The sequence below is a fragment of the Moschus berezovskii genome, chromosome 9 (assembly GCF_049115385.1).
Source record: "Moschus berezovskii isolate FMDL1 chromosome 9, NW_MosBer_1.0, whole genome shotgun sequence".
NCBI classification, from domain to species: domain Eukaryota; kingdom Metazoa; phylum Chordata; class Mammalia; order Artiodactyla; family Moschidae; genus Moschus; species Moschus berezovskii.
In genome coordinates this window covers 66,555,755-66,576,698 of record NC_142468.1, presented here as the reverse complement: position 1 = coordinate 66,576,698, position 20,944 = coordinate 66,555,755, and the positions used below count along the sequence as shown (strand labels likewise).

Sequence of the window (20,944 nt, the reverse complement as noted above, 5' to 3'; positions counted from 1 at the left end):
TGCTGGCATATTGAGTGCAGCACTTTCACAGCATCGTCTTTCAAGATTTGAAATAGCTCAACTGGAATTCTATCACCTCCACTAGCTTTGTTCGTAGTGATGCTTTTTAAGGCTTATATGCAGAGTACACCATGCAACTTATATGCAGAGTACATCATGAGGAACACTGGGCTAGAAGAAGCACAAGATGGAATCAAGACTGCTGGGAGAAATATCAATAACATCAGATATGCAGATGACACCACCCTTATGGCAGAAAGTGAAGAGGAACTCAAAAGCCTCTTGATGAAAGTGAAAGAGGAGAGTGAAAAGGTTGGCTTGAAGCTCAACATTCAGGAAACAAAGATCATGGCATCTGGTCCCATCACTTCAAGGGAAATAGATGGGAAAACAGTGGAAACAGTGTCAGACTTTATTTTTTTGGGCTCCAAAATCACTGCATATGTTAATTGCAGCCATGAAATTAAAAGACGCTTACTCCTTGGAAGGAAAATTATGACCAACCTAGATAGCATATTAAAAAGCAGAGACATAACTTTGCCAACAAAGGTCCGTCTAGTCAAGGCTATGGTTTTTCCCGTGGTCATGTATGGATGTGAGAGATGGACTGTGAAGAAAGCTGATCGCTGAAGAATTGATGCTTTTGAACTGTGGTGCTGGAGAAGACTCTTGAGAGTCCCTTGGACTGCAAGGAGATCCAACCAGTCCATTCTAAAGGAGATCAATCCTGGGTGTTCATTGGAAGGACTGATGCTAAAGCTGAAACTCCAATACTTTGGCTACCTCATACGACGAGCTGACTCACTGGAAAAGAGTCTGATGCTGGGAAGGATTGGGGGCAGGAGGAGAAGGGGACGACAGAGAATGAGATGGCTGGATGGCATTACCGACTTGATGGAGATGAGTTTTTGTGAACTCCGGGATTTGGTGATGGACAGGGAGGCCTGGCGGGCTGTGATTCATGGGGTTGCAAAGAGTCGGACACGACTGAGCGACTGAACTGAACTGAACTGAATGGCTCAATGGCTTCTTGAGTTCTATACAACTGCAGACTTTCTTTGTGCATATAAAGCATATATAAATATTACATATCTCTCTATATTATATTCTGTTTCAAGGAAATTAATCTCTGCTCCTTTAAACAATCTAGACCTACTCTATTTCTTAAATGTCATTTTTCCAAACCCAAATAGAGTAGTGAATAAACAAATCCTTAAACTGCCAGATGACACTAAATCGTCCAAGTTGGGATATACTTAAATGGACAGGTTGAACAGCTGAAGTTCTCCATGATCTCCTAACACCCCTGATAGAAAAGATAAACCTTAACTAGGGCAAACAAAAGCTACTTAAAGAGGAAAAAATGCACTAGGTAAATTAACAAAATGGCAGATGATAGGTTTTTAAAAAATTAAAAGATGTAATGAAGGGTAAGGTGTTATCCCTAATCTTTAGGTCCCCAAGTCTGACTACTATGCTCTCTCACAAAAGTTATTTGAGATCTTCTAACACACCTGTACCTGATGGCACAGAAGAAGGGAAGCGAAAAGCAAAGGGGAAAAGGAAAGATATACCCATTTGAATGCAGAATTCCAAAGAATAGCAAGCAGAGATAAGAAAGCCATCCTCAGCGATCAATGCAAAGAAACAGAGGAAAACAATGGAATGGGAAAGACTAGAGATCTCTTCAAGATAATTAGAGATACCAAGGGAACATTTCATGCAAAGATGGGCTCAATAAAGGACAGAAATGGTAGGGACCAAACAGAAGCAGAAGATATTAAGAAGAGGTGGCAAGAATACACAGAAGAACTGTACAAAAAAAGATCTTCACGATCCAGATAATCACGATGGTATGATCACTCACCTAGAGCCAGACATCCTGGAATGTGAAGTCAAGTGGGCTTTAGGAAGCATCACTACAAACAAAGCTAGTGGAGGTGATGGAATTCCAGTTGAGCTATTTCAAATCTTGAAAGACGATGCTGTGAAAGTGCTGCACTCAATATGCCAGCAAATTTGGAAAATTCATCAGTGGCCACAGGACTGGAAAAGGTCAGTTTTCATTCCAATCCCACAGAAAGGCAATGACAAAGAATGCTCAAACTACCGCACAATTGCACTCATCTCATGCACTAGTAGAGTAATGCTTAAAATTCTCTAAGTCCGGCTTTAACAATATGTGAACCATGAACTTCCAGATGTTCAAGCTGGTTTTAGAAAAGGCAGAGGAACCAGAGATCAAATTGCCAACATCTGCTGGATCATCAAAAAAGCAAGAGAGTTCCAGAAAAACATCTATTTCTGCTTCATTGACTATGCCAAAGCCTCTGACTGTGTGGACCCCAATAAACTGTGTAAAAGTCTGAAAGAGATGAGAATACCAGACCACCTGACCTGCCTCTTGAGAAATCTGTATGCAGGAAGCAACAGTCAGAACTGGACATGGAACAACAGACTGGTTCCAAAGAGGAAAAGGAGTATGTCAAGGCTGTATATTGTCACCCTGCTTATTTAACTTATATGCAGAGTACATCATGAGAAATGCTGGGCTGGAGGAAGCACAAGCTGGAATCAAGACTGCCGGGAGAAATATCAATAACCTTGGATATGCAGATGACACCACCCTTGTGGCAGAAAGAGAAGAAAAACTAAAGAACCTCTTGATGAAAGTGAAAGAAGAGAGTCAAAAAGTTGGCTTGAAACTCAACATTCAGAAAACAAAGATCAAGGCATCCAGTCCCATCACTTCATGGCAAACAGATGGGGAAATAGTGGAAACAGTGGCTGACTTTATTTTTCTGGGCTCCAAAATCACTGCAGATGGTGACTGAAGCCATGAAATTAAAAGACACTTACTCCTTGGAAGGAAAGTTATGATCAACCTAGATAGCATATTACAAAGCTGAGACATTACTTTGCCAACAAAGGTCCGTCTAGTCAAGGCTATGGTTTTCCAGTGGTCATGTATGGATGTGAAAGCTGGACTATAAAGAAAGTTGAGCACTGAAGAACTGAAGCTTTTGAACTGTGGTGTTGGAGAAGACTCTTGAGAGTCCCTTGGACTGCAAGGAGATCCAACCAGTCCATCCTAAAGGAGATCAGTCCTGGGTGTTCATTGGAAGGACTGATGTTGAAACTGAAACTCCAATACTTTGGCTAACTGATGCAAAGAGCTGACTCACTGGAAAAGACCCTGATGCTGGGAAAGATTGAGGGCAGGAGGAGAAGGGGATGACAGAGGATGAGATGGTTGGATGGCATCACTGACTCAATGGACATGGGTTTGGGTGGACTCCGGGAGTTGGTGATGGACAGGGAGGCCTGGCGTGCTACAGTTCATGGTGTTGCAAAGAGTCGGACACGACTGAGAGATTGAACTGAACTGTTGGAACAGAAACTCAGTGAGGGCAAGTAAATTTGGAATAACTTTCATAGACATTCTATACTGAACAGACCAGGGGGTCTCATTCAGAAATCACATATTTCTTATATTCTTATGAAGAAAGGAGTCACATTTTACAGCAGCAGCTAGAGACTTCAAGCAGGGAAGGCAGAAGTAGAGCTGATCTTCTGTAGTAGTAACCTTTCATCTCAGCTTTCAGCTTGTGCTCTGCGGCCTCCAGAGCAAAAATAAAATCCTGGACCAATATTCCAGGGTTTAAAAAAAAGTTCCCATAAGTCAAAACAAAAATCACAATCTCTTTTTGGGCTGTAAGGAAAAACACAGTTTTTCCCTGCATTTATATGGGGCAAGAAAAATTCCTAGTTCAACTGAGAAAAACAATTACTTGGTTATAACAGTGGTATTTACTCTATTTGATATCAATAGGCTCTTCACGTGCTTTTAGAGGATCTAGAGGAGAAAAATGTTTAAATATTTAAAGAAGTTTTAAATTACTTTCTCATCCAAGGTAATATATAAAGAGAAAAACCTCAGTTTTACTTAATTTAGTGTTTTGAAAAGGCACAAGAGATAAGATGATATTAATCATTTACAGCATGAAGAGCTAAAATGGGATAGAAAGGCTGAGCAATTTTCTAGTTTTAAGTTCGACAAACTTCATTAGATTGAACACATCATAGAGGGAAGACACATAAGGATTAGGGTGTGTGTGTGTGTTAGGGTGTGTGTGTGTGTGTTAGGGTGTGTCTCTGTGTGTTAAGGTGTGTGTGTGTGAGGGGGTGTGTGTGTGTGTGTGCGCGTGGGCACTAAACCACCACTTGTTTCAACTGGAAGCAAGTAAACAAAATATAAACTTCTCAAGATCCTAGGAAGACTTCCTTTGATGAAAAGATCTGAGGATAAATTTTAGTCATTTTATAATATTCTGAATTTCCACATCACACTACCTATAGGCAAAGATTAAAAAAAACCAAAAAACTTCAAAACCAAATATAAACCATTTTCTGGAAGATCCAAGTGACTGTCTCTTGTAGCAATGAAGAACTAAACATCTATATAACATGGTTTTGAGAATCTAAACCTTAGTCATCCAAAGATGACTTTACCAACTAGTATTTATAACACTCTTTAACAAATTATTTCAGAATCTTAATAATTCTTTTTCTTACCAAAAAAATAATTTATTAAAATGATAACCAGAAATAGAAGAGTTAACTTTATCCTATTCTCCCACCACTCCATTTACAAATGTACAAAATACAAAGCCACTTTCTACTATCATTCGGCTACTAAGCATAGTATGTCAAGTTTACATGTACAAAATATATTTTGCCTAAAACAAACGATGTAAACAAATTGAAAAGTGCATATAAGAATAAACTAGGTAATATCTAGTAATATTAAAATCTATTGAAAGAAGTGTGTTGGTGTCCTAGTCCCCACACCACGATCTCAATTTTTTCCCAATATAAAGGTTTCTTGGAGAAAAAGGGTTTCTGATTCCAAATCTGGTGCAGGGAAAGAAAGTTCAAGGAAAGCCTGGAACATGTACTGTGCCAGTAAGCTAGTGATATAAAAGAACACTAAAGTTACATAAAGAGGACAAGCAGCCAATTTAAAAGGGCTTCCACCAGTCAAAAGAAGTGGAAATTTTAGCGTAAAAAGAATAATAACTGCAATGGATTGAAAGAAAACATAAAAATCCATGATCTCATAGTGATACGCAAAACAGAAAAACAGCTCCCTATTCACGTAAGGGCACAACTTGTTATTTTGAAAACTGGTAAATAAACAGGAAAAAAAATCAGGTCTTTATCCTGCCCTTCTTGTAGTAACTATCATTTCAGGAGAAACAAATGGCTGACAAAATAAAATTCTACTCTGTAGAATAATTCCAATTCAGAAATTTGGAAGGAATAAAGAATCAGAAATATTTCACACTCCCTATGGAAGACAATGTACTCCATCAGCAACAATAACAACATGGATTTCATCGAGCCATTAGGTCTAACTAAGTTCACAGGAAATGTGGAGGATGGAGGAACATGTTAATACTACAAGGATGCAATCAGCCAAATCCAGATGTGGACTGCTCTAGCAAGCTAAGAACTTCATTTCTCAACAAACAAACAGCAATGCCAAAATTAAAAAAAAAGCAAAGGAGGGGGAACTCATGTATATTAAGAGATACTTAAGAGAGATGTCAACTAAATGCAAAGTGCTTACCATGCACATGAATCTTTATTTGAATAACTCAATGTAAAAAGAATATTTTTAAGACAACAGGAGAAATTAAATACTGGCTGCTAGATTTTATATGGTACTGAGAAATAATTTTCTTAGTTGTTTAAGACTACAGTGTTTATGTCATTAATAAAGGAATTCCCTAATGTAAATTATGGACTTTAGTTAACAATAATGTATTGATACTGTTTCACCAACTGTAACAAATATACTACACTAATGCAAGATGTTAATAACAGAGGAAACTGTAGATGGGGTCTCTGCACTTCCTGCTCAGTTTTTCCTGTAAACCTGAACCAGTTCTAAAAAAGTAAAGTCTACTAATTAAAAAAAAAAGAAAAACTGGAACATGGGCTTCCTCTCCAATCCATTCTTAAAACTGGTCATCTGAAGAGTTTCCACAGTGTTATTATTTTACTTTTTCAATAATGTATATTCTCCCAAATCTTCCTAATGTTGAACATAAACTACATCTAATATATTCTCATATCATTTTTTTTTTTTGGTAGGAATAACTGACTAAGACTTTCTATGTTCCAATAAATATAAATTAATGCCCTCACAAAACCATTAATCATCAACAAAGTTCTTACAAAGCAATGTCTGGCAAATTTTTACTATTTCCTGCAAAAAGGTAAGGCCTTCACACTTTAGGGCCAATGAGAAAGGAATATGCTAGTAATGAGAATTATGCATGAGCTGAGGAAATCTAGAATTGTGAAGTACAGGAAAAGATAGAGAAAAAGGAGAATGGAAGGAATTCAGGAGAAGAAATTATGAGAATTTTGAAAAGGGGGACTGATTTATTAAAAGAAACAAAACTTACGGTTCAGGCTAAATTCATCATAAAGTATCATTTTATGTTAAAAAGAAATAAATCCTATACCAGTTATCAAAAATTGAACAACAATTTTAAACCAACCAGTCCTATAAAGGGCTAACCTCTAGTTATATACCTTTTCCTTACACATATAGCCTTTTTACTGGGGTCACTGACGACAGGCAGGAACAATAAGTTCAGCTCCATTAAAAGGTTCTCAAAGGGTCTAGATTCCAAAGCACCTTCAACAAAAAGAAGTTATGAGGCTTAAGTATCCAGAAGGCATGGTTAGAAAGTCAAGAAAAGAAAGTCAAGGGCTGCCCATTGAAATACAGACCAAAAGATAAAAAAACCTATTTATTTGGGAAAGTGAAAAGTTCTGAGGAACTAAAAACAGGTAAGAAAAACATTTTAGGTAGTAGTATGAAAGATGAAACAAGAAGCAAAGGAGAGACTCAGCATCCAAGGATCTCCAGTTCACCTATTTAAAGGTACTAAACTGTTCCTTAAGCTTTATCGCATAGAATCCTGAGTAAACCATCCAAAATAGGCAGGAGAACTTACTGAAAGGGCTATAAAGCTGTATCCTGCCTCATCTGGAAGCATTTCCTTAGGACAAAGTAGGAGAAGGACAGGTGAAGCAGTACTGTCCAAGCCAAGCTGATATTAACATACTTGCTGATATAAACATAATAATGGACTTGGCTGAGAGTAAAACAGATCACTTGGGATCTGTGCAAGCCAGGAAGAGAGAGCTCTAGCTGCACCTGTTTGTTCGTATCACTGAGATGCAAACAGCTCAAAATAAACATGGAAGAGCAGAAAAGGTGAGGAAAAGAGAGCACCATCCTTTTCTCTATTCTTCCTTCTCTATTTTTTCAAGTAGTTACAATGGGTGCTGATCTATCCACTGTCTTCCTGACTTCCCATGTTTTGGGAAAGCTAAGTTTGGTCTAAAAACAACTATTAAACAGATCTATAACTGTATTAGCATCATACTCTAAAAAAAATGAGTCAATTAGTAGAGAAAGTTGGGAAAATCAGAAAGCTTAAGGCAAAGGGCAGTGATTAAAACAATAGATGTTGCCAGAATACATAATACACATTTCATTAACTTAATAGAAACTAATTTACTAAAATTCCAAACATCAGTGATTCACAAAGATAGCACATTCACCCTAGAGAATATACAGTTGTGAATCTGAGAGTCTTAAGCTACAGAGCATTTTGTCCTTGCTATTTCTACCAACTAGTTATTTCCACCAATTACAGCAACTTCCTTTGCTCTGTATGTTAATACTAAATTCCTTTAGACACTAATGAATGTCCCATAGCAATATCAACCCTCTAGAGTTTAATAAGATCATTCAGTGTGCTAATCACACCTCTGTTTAATTTTGATCCAGAAAAAATATTTAAATATCAGTAATATCAGATTATGTCATAAACTGAAAATGCAAAGATGAATCAAACTGGCCATTAAGTGTATTAAGGGTTTTACATCACTAGAATGATGTCAGAAAGAAAGTTACTTATCCTTGTAATAAAATAATAGGGACTCAAGCAGTAACATGGACCTCAAATATGATGGCCAGGGCCAGAAAGGAGTTATTTGATGAAATTGAAGCTAATGAAATCAACGTGTAACAAATATTATTTTTTATCCACCCTTCAGTGTGATTTGAAGGTAGCTTTCTTAATGTGAGTAAATCATGTTTAACATCCAAAAACAAAAGAAGAAACAACTCAGAGGTGTTTATGTTTGGTTATTTTTTAAAAAGGCAAATTTTACCATAACAGACATTATGCAAACATTTACTAATGCAGAATATTTCAGGTAATTCACTCCCTCCTATCCTTACTCACCATGAAAAGAAATTCCCAAAATCCAACTATTCTAAGCAATCAGTATTTCTACAATTACTAGTTAGCAATAAAATGTTCAAGAGAAAAATGTTCAGCATGGTTACACTTAGTTGACATCAGAATATTCAACTGATAAAGAATGTAACTTGAGGTTCAAAGACAATAATAAATTGTTTGGTATATCATACTAAGCAGCTTACCTTGCAGTTTTTTCAATACAGCAACCTCCATTTTCAGAACTTGCTTTGGTTGTTGAGCTGATTCCACCTTCAGTGCAACATTTTCCCTGGTGAGCATGTCCAGGGCATCGTAAATTTCTCCAAAGCCCCCACCCCCAATCTTCCTCAACTGCATGAGAAATAAAATAAGAACACATACACACACACAATTAATAGAAGATTTTAATTAGAAGTTAATTCATCTCTTATATTTACAAAATAATATATAGTTGGCGATCCCTATTTTATGCTAAAAGATCTCAATATTGTTAACTGAGCATATGCCAAGAATGGATACTTAGAAATAATGTCAAAATTTTTTCCCACAGATTTGTCCACAAGAAGTACTGAATTTATTTCAGCCACAAACAATTTTAAAATTAGGTCTACAGCCAGCATCAGAAACATCAAAAAAGACACAGTATCTGAAGCTTCACTTCCCACATATAACTCTCAACCACCAGTTCTGTTCTAACTCTAAGGCAATCATCTGAAGATGTTTTAAATCCCTAACATCTTTTTTACCAACTGAAATCTCCTCTGGAACCGGACTGAGATGTGTCTGTGGGGAGGTTGGAGGAGGGACAGGCCACCAGAGCTCAGTTCTCTCAGCACCATTTACCCTCCTCTCGGAGGCACTGAATAGCTACACAGAACATAGCCCTGAAGACAGGTCCTAGAAAATGGGCCAGCAGCTTGGGGTTAAGGGAACTAAGGACCCCAAGGCACCAAAGAAGTCATTTGGAGGTGGCCCCTCCAATGCTCAAGCCTGCTAGTTGCCACACGGCTAAGAAAGAAAAACCACCTAGGCAGAACTCTTCTAAAATTCCTAATCCATAAGACTGTGATCAAAATAAATGATTGTTTTAAGCCTCTAAATTTTGATGTAGCTTGTTACTGGGTTGGTCAAAAACCTCACTTGGGTTTTTCCATAAGATGTAACAGAAAAATCCAAACGAATCTTTTGGCCAACTCAATGAATAACAGATAACCAAAACACCATCCTTAACAATGAGCCTGTAATATTTTTTACTAAGAGGCCACAATGTCACTCAAATTTGGCAGACGTGCTCCACAGGTATATTGGCTCTCATTATCAGGACAGAGCAACTATGCCAGGCATAGCTGCATCTGTCAACTTTTGATATGTCTAACGGAGAACTGCCAACGTTTACCACAGCACTTAACACAAAGCTCTCACCAAAGCAACATACGTGCCTAACTTAAATAGAGATTACCAACTGGTGGAATCTCCCTGCACCAGTCATGATGATGACAAGGTTCTTTCCTATGTTTACTCAAGTAAATTTTCAAAGTCTACTGCTTTGCCTAATAAGTAAAACACTGTATCATAAAAACAAAATTTTTATTTCTAGAAGAATCTTCTTTTTGCAATCTGTTGACAGACTAAGGAAATAACTGAATTGCTTGGCTAAATTTGCCAGTGGAACAAAACACTGGTTAACAAAAGACCAAGTAGCAATAAAACACATTTAAATACATCCAAAAGAAAAATAGCTTCTTTACTGGAAGAAAGAGAGCAGATTCCAAGTCCAGGGCAAGGAAGCCATCAAAAGACTATAAGGATCATGTTAAAAAGAATCAGAAGACAACTTGAAGGAAATCCCTTTAGTCAAATGAGACAATTTGAACATCAATAACAATGATAACTACAACAGACTGAAACACATGAAATATGCTTAAATCCATGAATTTCTTATTATAATTTAAAAAATTTCATTAGTCACTTTCAGAAGATGCTCGGTTCAGTTCAGTCACTCAGTCGTGTCCGACTCTTTGTCACACCATGGACTACAACACGCCAGGTCTCCCTGTTCATCACCAACTCCCGGACTTTACTCAAACTCATGTCCATTGAGTGGGTGATGCCATCCAGCCATCTCATTCTCTGTCGTCCCCGTCTCCTCCTGCCCTCAATCCTTCCCTGCATCAGGGTCTTATCAAATGAGTCAGTTCTTCACATCAGGTGGCCAAAGTATTGGAATTTCAGCTTCAGCATCAGTCCTTCCAATGAATATTCAGGACTGATTTCCTGTAGGATGGACTGGTTGGAGCTCCTTGCAGTCCAAGAGACTCTCAAGAGTCTTCTCCGACACCACAGTTCAAAAGCATCAATCTTTCAAAAGCATCAATCTTCAGTGCTCAGCTTTCTTTACAGTCCAACTCTCACATCCATACATGACTACTGGAAAAACCATAGCTTTGACTAGATGGACCTTGGTCAGCAAAGTCATGTCTCCGCTTTTTATTTATTTATTCATTTTTAAATTGTAATTTTTTTATTGGAAAACAAATATACAACTTGGAATGGATTTAAGGCAAATTGTGCCATAAGCAGATTTTCTTTAAGTGGCTAAAACAAAGTTTAAAAAGCAAGCTAACAATAAAAGAAAATGTTTCTGATATAGGACCAGCAGTATAAAAAAATAGTGTAGAGTACCTAGATAAACACCCGTTTTGCAATAGTGCAACTTTTAAGTACATATTGTTGACTGTCCGTAGTCCACGCAGAGTTACAACTCCACACTTCAACAACAACATGCTGACAGTTCCTAAAGAAAACTACTCAAAAAAAAAAAAAGGCATAACCCAGATGTTCCCTCATTTGACCAACTCCATCTAAGTTTAAATGTGCAGAAGGGCTTAGATATATCCAGAGTAAGCCACATGCAACATATCACTTGATCAATTTTCTAAAATAAGGTTTCAGGACAATGACAGTAAGATAAGGGAAGAAAACATGGAGGAATGAAGTCCTAATTACTATACATGCATATTTTTTTTTGACAGTAGGGGGAAACCTTTTACAGGTAAGTTACAAACAAAGAAAAGGCAAATAAACAATTTTGTACAAGAAATTTAACACATTCTGTACAGTGTCTTCACTTTGCTGTCATCATTTGTACAAACTCTTCATAGTTTACTTGACCATCACCATCAATACCTGCCTCCCAGATCATTTCATCAACCTCTTCATCTGTTAACTTCTCTCCAAGGTTTGTCATCACATGGCGGAGCTCTGCTGCACTAATATAGCCATTACCATCCTTATCAAACACACAGAATGCTTCTCTAATTTCTTCTTCACTGTCTGTGTCTTTCATTTTTCTTGCCATCATTGTCAGAAATTCCGGGAAGTCAATTGTGCCATTACCATCAGCATCTACTTCATTAATCATGTCCTGTAACTCTGCTTCTATGGGATTCTGCCCAAGAGACCTCATTACAGTCCCCAATTCCTTTGCTGTTATAGTTCCATCACCATCCTTGTCAAATAGTGAAAAAGCTTCTTTGAATTCTGCAGTCTGCTCTTCAGTCAGTTGGTCAGCCATGCTGCAAGCGCTACCGGTCTCCAGGACGCAATCACACAACCACTCAGCTCGCTCGCTCCATTCGGACTAATGTGTCTCCACTTTTTAATACATTGTCTAGGTTTGTCATAGCTTTTCTTCCAAGGAGCAAACGTCTTTTAATTTCATGTCTGAAGTCACCATCTGCAGTGATTTTGGAGCCCAAGAAAATAAAGTCTTTCACTTTTTCCATTGTTTCCCCATCTATTTGCCATGTGATGGTACTGGATGCCATGATCTTTGTTTTCTGAATGTTGAGTTTCAAGCCAACTTTTTCACGCTCCTCTTTCACTTTCATCAAAAGGCTCTTTAGTTCTTCTTTGCTATCTGCCATAAGGGTGGTGTCATCTGCATATCTGAGGTTACTGATATTTCTCCCGGCAATCTTGATTCCAGCTTGTGCTTCTTCCAGCCCAGTGGCTCTCATGATGTACTCTGCATATAAGTTAAACAAGCAGGGTGGCAATACACAGCCTTGACGTACTCCTTTTCCTCTTTGGAACCAGTCTGTTTTTCCATGTCCAGTTCTAATTGTTGTTTCTTGACCTGCATAAAGATTTCTCAGGAGGCAGGTCAGGCAGTCTGGTATTCTCATCTCAAAGAATTTTCCACAGTTTGTTGTGATCCACAGAGTCAAATTCTTTGGCATAGTCAATAAAGCAAAAGTATATGTTTTTATGAAACTTTCTTGTTTTTTTGGTGACCCGATGGATGTTGACAATCTGATCTCTGGTTCCTCTGCCTTTTATAAATTCAGCTTGAACATCTGGAAGTTCATGGTTCAAGTATTGCTGAAGCCTGGCTTGGAGAATTTTGAGCATTACTTTGCTAGCATGTGAGTTGACTGCAATTTTGAAGTAGTCTGAGCATTCTTTGGCATTACCTTTCTTTAGGACTGGAATGAAAACTGACCTTTCCCAGTCCTGTGGCCACTGCTGAGTTTTCCAAATTTGCTGGCATATTGAATGCGGTACTTTCACAGCATCATCTTTTAGGATTTGAAATAGCTCAACTGGAATTTCATTACCTCCACTAGCTTTGTTTGTGGTGATGCTTCCTAAGGCCCACTTGACTTCCCATTCCAGGATATCTGTCTGTAGGCTGTTGATCACACCATCATGATTATCTGTGTCATGAAGATCTTTTTTGTATAGTTCTTGTGTGTATTCTTGCCACCTCTTCTTAGTATTTTCTGCTTCTGTTAGGTCCCTACCATTTTTGTCCTTTATTGTGCCCATCTTTGCATGAAATATTCCCTTGGTATCGCTAATGTTCTTGAAGAGATCTCCAGTCTTTCCCATTCTATTGTTTTCCTCTTTATTTATTTATTTTAATTGGAGGCCAGTCCAGGTTCGATGCATGTTTTCCTCTATTTCTTTGCACTGATCACTGAGGAAGACTTTCTTATCTCTCCTTGCTATTCTTTGGAACTCTGCATTCAAATGGGTGTATCTTTCTTTTTCTCCCATGCCTTTTGCTTTTCTTTTCATAGCTATTCGCAAGGCCTCCTCAGACAACCATTTTGCCTTTTTACATTTCTTTTCCTTGGGGATGGTCTTGATCAGTGCCTCCTGTACAATGTTACCAACCTCCATCTACAGTTACTCAGGCAATCTAACAGATCTAATCCCTTGAATCAACTTGTCACTTCAAATGTCATAAGGGATTTGATTTAGGTCATACCTAAATGGTTTAGCGGTTTTCCTTATTTTCTTCAATCTAAGTCTGAATTTGACAATAAGGAGTTCATGATCTGAGATACAGTCAGCTCCCAGTCTTGTTTTTGCTGACTGTATAGAGCTTCTCTCTCTTTGGCTACAAAAAATATAATCAATCTGTTTTCAATGTTGACCATGTGGTGATGTCCATGTGTAGAGTCTTCTCTTGTGTTGTTGGAAGACAGTGTTTGCTATGACCAATGCGTTCTCCTGGCAAAACTGTTAGCTTTTGCCCTGCTTCATTCTGTACTCCAAGGCCAAATTTGCCCATTACTCCAAGTATTTATTGACTTTCTACTGTTGCATTCCAGTCCCCTATAACGAAAAGGACATCTTTTTGGGGTGTTAGTTCTAGGAGGTCTTGTAGGTCTTCATAGAACCGTTCAGCTTCCTCAGCATTACTGGTCAGGTCATAGGCTTGGATTACTGTGATACTAAATGGTTTTCCCATTTCTTCTAAGGGATTCTTGCCCACAGTAGTAGATATAATGGTCATCTGAGTTAAATTCACCCATTCCAGTCTATTTTAGTTCACTGATTCCTAAAATGTCGATGTTCATTCTTGCCATCTCCTGTTTGACCACTTCCAATCTGCCTTGATTCATGGACCTAACATTCCAGGTTTCTATATAATATTACTCTTTACAGCATCAGTCTTTACTTCCATCACCAGTCAGAACCACAACTGGGTATTGTTTTTGCTTTGGCTCCGTCTTTTCATTCTTTCTGGAGTTATTTCTCCACTGATCTCCAGTAGCATACTGGGCACCTACTGACCTAGGGAGTTCATCTTTCAGTGTCCTATTTTTTTGCCTTTTCATACTGTTCTTGGGGTTCTCAAGGCAAGAATACTGAAGTGGTTTGCCATTCCCTTCTCCAGTGGACCATGTTTTGTCAGAACTCTCCACCATGACCCATCCACATGGGTGGCCCTACACAGCACGGCTCATAGTTTCACTGAATTAGACAAGGCTGTGGTCCGTGTGATCAGATTAGTTAGTTTTCTGTGACTGTGGTTTTCAGTCTGTCTGCCTTCTGATGGAGAAGGATAAGAGGCTTATGGAAACTTCCTGATGGGAGAGACTGACTGAGGGGGAATCAGGGTCTTGTTCTGATGGGTGGGGCCATGCTCAGTAAATCTTTAATCCAATTTTCTGTTGAAGGGTGGGGCTATGTTCCCTCCCTGTTATTTGACCTGAGGCCAATCTATGGTGGAGCTAATGAAAATAAGCAACATCCTTCAAAAAGGTCCGAGGCAAGCACTGCTACACTCAGTGCCCCAACCCTGCTGCAGGCCACTGCCAACCGACACCTCCATCAGAGACTCCTAGATACACCTCCACCAGAGACTCCTAGACACTCACGGGAAAGTCTGGGTTAGTCTCTTGTGTGGTCACTGCTCCTTTCTCCTGGGTCCTTGTGTGCACATGGTTCGGTTTGTGCCCTCGGAGAGTTTGCTTCCCCAGTCCTGTGTAAGTTCTGGTGGCTCTATGGTGCGTTCATGGCAATCTCCTCCAAGTGGGCTTATGCCATACCCAGGTCTACTGCACCCAGAGCCTCTGCCCCCGCAGCAGTTCACTGCTGACCCGTACCTCCTCAGTAGGCACCCAAACACAGTTCTGCCTCAGTCTCTGTGGGGTCTCTGGGTCCTTTTGTGCACAAGGTATGTTTGCACCCTCTAAGCATCTCTGGCGGGTATGCGGTTTGATTCTGATTAGCATCAGAAGATGCTAGGGAACCAATTTATTACCTTGAAAACTGGTAAATTAAAAAAAGAATCAAGTATTTATCCTGTATTCCTAGTCAAACTGTATCTCAGGGTAATTGTAAGGCCGGACCCCGGTGGCCATCTTGGCTTCTTCTTCTCCTCTTCATTTCCCGCTGGCAAAAAAGTCCCGCCAAACAGCTGAAGAGTCTCTGACGCAACAGCTCTCAACCGAAATCAACCCCCCCTCCCCAAGCCTTGCCCTTTTTGGGAAGACTTTTGCTGTTCCTTACTGTGAGGCTATAAAGTTTCTCTCTGCCTTTGTTCGGGCGTGGACTTCCCCGACCTTGCTCTGTTAGGTCCGGGGATCCCGCAAGAGGGCGCCTAGCCATTAAAGCCTGTTACATTATCTATTTGGCGTCTGGGTTCTTTAATTCAACATCATTGGGCCGTTTCAACCTTACAGTAATCAAATAGTTAACGATGCAAAATTTCTCTTCATAGATGTACTTCAACTAATAAATGAAGAAATGATATCACCAATCTGCCAACCCTTTGAATTAACAGACCTAGACAATGATGATCAAAAGTGCTAACAAAATGATGGGCAATAAGACATTATGTGCCTCCCATCCAAAGTTAACAGTACCCTTTATGGGGGAAAAAAAAAGCCCATACCTCAGTAAACAAACCTGAAGTCAGATTTAATCAAGCCTCTCTACATAACCAAGTTTACATAAAATACACAAGAAAGAGAATCATGTTAACACCATGAGGAAACAATAGAAAAAATCCAAACTATGGAAAATTCCACAGGCAAATAACCTAGTTTCTTCAAAAAATAAACTGCAAGAAAAAAAGAAAGATGAAAAGGAACTTAGAAATTAAAGGAAACTTAAGTGATGTCAAACAACTGAAATATCCAGACTTCACTTGGATTTGATTCAACTGTTAAAAAAACTTTACAAAACAATTAGGAAAATGTGAAAGTTGGAAGGATATCTAATGATATTAATGACATTGCTTTCCTGAATGTGATATTATGATTACATTTTAAAAAGAAGTCTATCTTTTAGAGATTATATACTGATGTGCACAGTGAAAAGTAATGTAAAAGATGTGCTTCAAAATATTTTGGGAGAGATCTCTTTTTAAAGTTTAAAAACAACTGGGAAGTCAGATCATGCTTCCCTTTAGCAGGAGTGCCCTTTCTTGCTTTCTGCTGTAGTCCCGAGTGGTACCTGCCTAAATGGGCAAGTTTTTGAAACCCAGGAGGGGCTACTCTGGATGCAAAGCGGTCGTTGTGAAGAATATTGATGATGGCACTTCAGAGTGACCCTACAACCATGCTCTGGTGGCTAGAATTGATTGCTATCCCTGCAAAGTGACAGCTTCCATGGGCAAGAAGAAAATCACCAAGAGGTCAAAGATCAAGTTTTTTGTGAAAGTTTATAATTATAGTCACCTCATGCCCACAGGTACTCTGCGAATATCCCCTTGGACAAAACTGTTGTCAACAAGGATGTGTTCAGAGATGCGCTCTCAAACGCAGGGCCCCATGAGTGGCAAAGGTCAAGTTTGAGACGAGATAAAACACCGGCAAGAACAAATGGTTCTTCCAAAAGCTGCGGTTTTAGGTCTGTTCCAGTCATTAAAAATATTAAAAAAACAAACAAAACTGGACTCTATGATGATCTTTTACTTTTATCTAGTTTGTTTCAGTTCAGTTCAGTTCAGTCGCTCAGTCGTGTCCGACTCTTTGTGACCCCATGAATCACAACACGCAGGCCTCCCTGTCCATCACCGACTCCCAGACTTCACTCAAACTCATGTCCATCGAGTCGGTGATGCCATCCAGCCATCTCATTCTCTGTCGTCCCCTTCTCCTCCCACCCCCAATCCTTCCCAGCATCAGAGACTTTTCCAGTGAGTCAACTCGTCGCATGAGGTGGTCAAAGTATTGGAGTTTCAGCTTTAGCATCAGTCCTTCCAATGAACACCCAGGACTGATCTCCTTTAGAATGGACTGGTTGGATCTCCTTGCAGTCCAAGGGACTCTCAAGAGTCTTCTCCAGCACCACAGTTCAAAAGCATCAATTCTTTGGCGATCAGCTTTCTTCACAGTCCAACTCTCACATCCATACATGACCACGGGAAAAACCATAGCCTTGACTAGGCGGACCTTTGTTGGCAAAGTAATGTCTCTGCTTTTTAATATACTATCTAGGTTGCTCATACCTTTCCTTCCAAGGAGTAAGCATCTTTTAATTTCATGGCTGCAGTCAGCATCCACAGTGATTTTGGAGCCCCCCAAAATAAAGTCTGACACTGTTTCCACTGTTTCCCCATCTATTTCCCATGAAGTGATGGGACCAGATGCCATGATCTTTGTTTCCTGAATGTTGAGCTTCAAGCCAACCTTTTCACTCTCCTCTTTCACTTTCATCAAGAGGCTTTTGAGTTCTTCTTCACTTTTTGCCATTAGGGTGGTGTCATCTGCATATCTGAGGTTATTGATATTTCTCCCAGCAATCTTGATTCCATCTTGTGCTTCTTCCAGCACAGCGTTCCTCATGATGTACTCTGCATAGAAGTTAAATAAACAGGGTGACAATATACAACCTTGTTGTACTCCTTTTTCTATTTGGATCCAGTCTGTTGTTCCATGTACAGTTCTGACTGTTGCTTCCTGACCTGCATACAGGTTTCTCAAGAGGCAGGTCAGGTGGTCTGGGATTCCCATCTCTTTCAGAATTTTCCACAGTTTCTTGTGATCCACACAGTCAAAGGCTTTGGCATAGTCAATGAAGCAGAAATAGATGGTTTTCTAGAACTCTCTTCTTTCTCCATGATCCAGCGGATGTTGGCAATTTGATCTCTGGTGCCTCTGCCTTTTCTAAATCCAGCTTGAACATCTGGGAGTTCACGGTTCACATATTGCTGAAGCCTGGCTTGGAGAATTTTGAGCATGACTTTACTAGCATGTGAGATGAGTGCAATTGTGTGGTAGTCTGAGCATTCTTTGGCATTGTCTTTCTTTGGGATTGGAATGAAGACTGACCTTTTCCAGTCCTGTGGCCACTGCTGAGTTTTCCAAATTTGCTGGCATATTGAGCACTTTCACAGCATCATCTTTCAAGATTTGAAATAGCTCAACTGGAATTCCATCACCTCCACTAGCTTTGTTCGTAGTGATGCTTTCTAAGGCCCACTTGACTTCACATTCCAAGATGTCTGGCTCTAGGTCAGTGATCACGTTATCATGACTATCTTGGTTGTGAAGATCTTTTTTGTACAGTTCTTCTGTGTATTCTTGCCACCTCTTCTTAATATCTTCTGCTTCTGTTAGGTCCATACCATTCTGTCCTTTATCGAGCCCATCTTTGCATGAAATGTTCCCTTGGAATCTCTGATTTTCTTGAAGAGATCTCTTGTTTTTCCCATTCTGTTGTTTTCCTCTATTTCTTTGCATTGGTCACTGAGGAAGGCTTTCTTATCTGTCTTTGCCATTCTTTGGAACTCTGCATTCAGATGCTTATATCTTTCCTTTTCTCCTTTGCTTGTTTCACTTTTTCTATTTCATATTCAGTGCTCCCATTTCATTTGGTATGTTTTCCCATTTCTCTATCACTCTGTTTTTTTTGATGTTCTTTCTCAAGCAAAGTATAGTAGAAAAGTTTTTGTATACACATATATATCTATATAGGGTATGTATAATACATATATTTTTAGAATACTTATGAATTTTTGCCTAGCTAAAAAATTCATGACATTTTGATTCCACTTGTCTGACTCAGTATGATAGAATGCTAGATTTCTAATTTATATTCACTCAAAATTTTGATATAGTTCCATATATTTTGGCATCTAGTATTATTACTGCTAGAAGTCGAGAAAGTTTATTACTTAGTGATTAAAAAAATGTGAATGAGGCTTGAAACTTCTAATTCTGAGAATATTAAGAAATATTATGCTGTCAAAAAAAACAGGAAATTAACAAGTGATATACTATTATTAACTAAAGTACAGATTTTGTTCAAATCTTCACAAAATTTTATGCTAGTGTCCCTTATTTGTTTTCATACCTTATTTAAGACTCCACATTATATTTAATTGCATTTAGCAGCTTCAGCTGCATGCAACCGATTCTGGTAAATTGTTTTTTCATTTTTATTCTATTACAAATATTTTCTAATTTTCCATGTTATGGGTTCTTAGATATACCCCTCTATTAAAAGTGGATATTTAATTTCGAAATACATGGGATTTTTAAAAGTATCTTTGGTATTAATTTCTCATTTAAATGCTTTCTTCTCTGCAATTACCTTCTATGTTTTTCAGTCTTCTAACTTTATTGAGGCTTTCAAAGGCTAAGCTAAAGATCTCTCTTGGTAAATGTCACACTGTACTTGAAAATATTTGGGTTATTTTCAAATATCTTTTGATTGTGATCACTAACCTAAGTCCACAGAAAGAACAGATTCTGTATGATTTATATACCTTTAAGACCATGAAATTTCTGCACCTGACCTTATGTCTCTGGCTATGCTCCAGTGTTTCCTAGTTTATAGTCAATGGGAACTTCAACAGAATTTGTATCCTACTGTTGTGTGAAAACTGTATAAATCTTAATTGTGTTGAACTGGTTTATAGTGCTTTTAAGGTATACTATATTCTACTTCTCTGTACAGTCATCCTACTAATTTCGGAGAGTTTGATATTGAAACTCCAACTAAAAATCTTAATTTATCTACTTAAAACAAATGACTATATATACTGGAACTATATGTAACTTTGTCCTGTATTTTCCAAGTCTCCTGTAAATGTGTTATCATATTTTCATAATTTAAAAAATAAGAAAGAACAATTCAAAAATATTTTAGGAGAGAGGTTAAAGAGATAAAGCAAGACTATCAATCAATCTATAACTGTTTAAGCTGGGGCATGGGTACCTGGAGGTTCTTTATAAGTCATGCTATTTTAACATATACTTACAGTTTTCCTTAATAAAATGTTAAAAAATAAAAAGGGCATTACACTGTATTTTTTTCAATTGTTCTTTCCCTAAGTATACTTTTATTTACCTTACTCAATAGTAGCTATTAGAGGTTAGGAAAATTTACTACTATGAGAAGCAAGAACAAGAATTAGGGTATAAACAGAACCTAATCATAGGAAAAGAAACAAAAGTAACTGTTTTAGGCATATAAGCAATATATGTATTATTTCCTAATGAAATGCTACTTTTATCAAGATACCAAAACCTCCTCCCTTCCCCCTACCCCACCCCTCTCTCTTCCTGATGTACACTTACTACTTTCCATCTTTCTTTGACCAGGATTCCAACACTGAGGATATCCGGCTGCTCTCCTCCTCCACTCATTGCAATTCACTGATGTGGTAGAATGGCTACACAGGCATCCGGCTCCCAAGGGTGGTTTCCATTTAACCTGAAACAAAAGAAACAGGAGCAGCATATCAGGACTAACTAATTAACACAAACATTCCAGCACCCAGAAGTACTACTAATCCTATACATTAATTAGGTTGCTTGGCTGGAAAGGGGGAAAATCCCAAATCTCGGTTCTAAAGTCTG

The 20,944-nt window shown here is 38.5% G+C and overlaps 1 protein-coding gene and 1 pseudogene across 4 annotated transcripts in view; both read right to left on the bottom strand.

Annotated features, from left to right (window-relative positions):
* Positions 1-20,944, bottom strand: part of TTBK2 (tau tubulin kinase 2) — a 137,457-nt gene that overhangs the window by 79,678 nt on the left and 36,835 nt on the right. The window contains exons 2-3 of one of the 4 annotated variants that reach the window (XM_055435349.2): positions 20,663-20,798; positions 8,537-8,684 (exon numbers count right to left, since the gene is read on the bottom strand). In XM_055435349.2, the coding sequence (XP_055291324.2) occupies positions 8,537-8,684; positions 20,663-20,731 (217 nt within the window). In that variant the 5' untranslated portion in view covers positions 20,732-20,798. Of the gene's footprint in view, positions 1-6,606; positions 6,713-8,536; positions 8,685-20,662; positions 20,799-20,944 lie in introns of those variants that run through there. The other 3 variants (XM_055435350.2, XM_055435351.2, XM_088839759.1) reach the window with 3 other exon arrangements.
* LOC129562351 (calmodulin-alpha pseudogene) lies at positions 11,030-17,092 on the bottom strand (annotated as a pseudogene).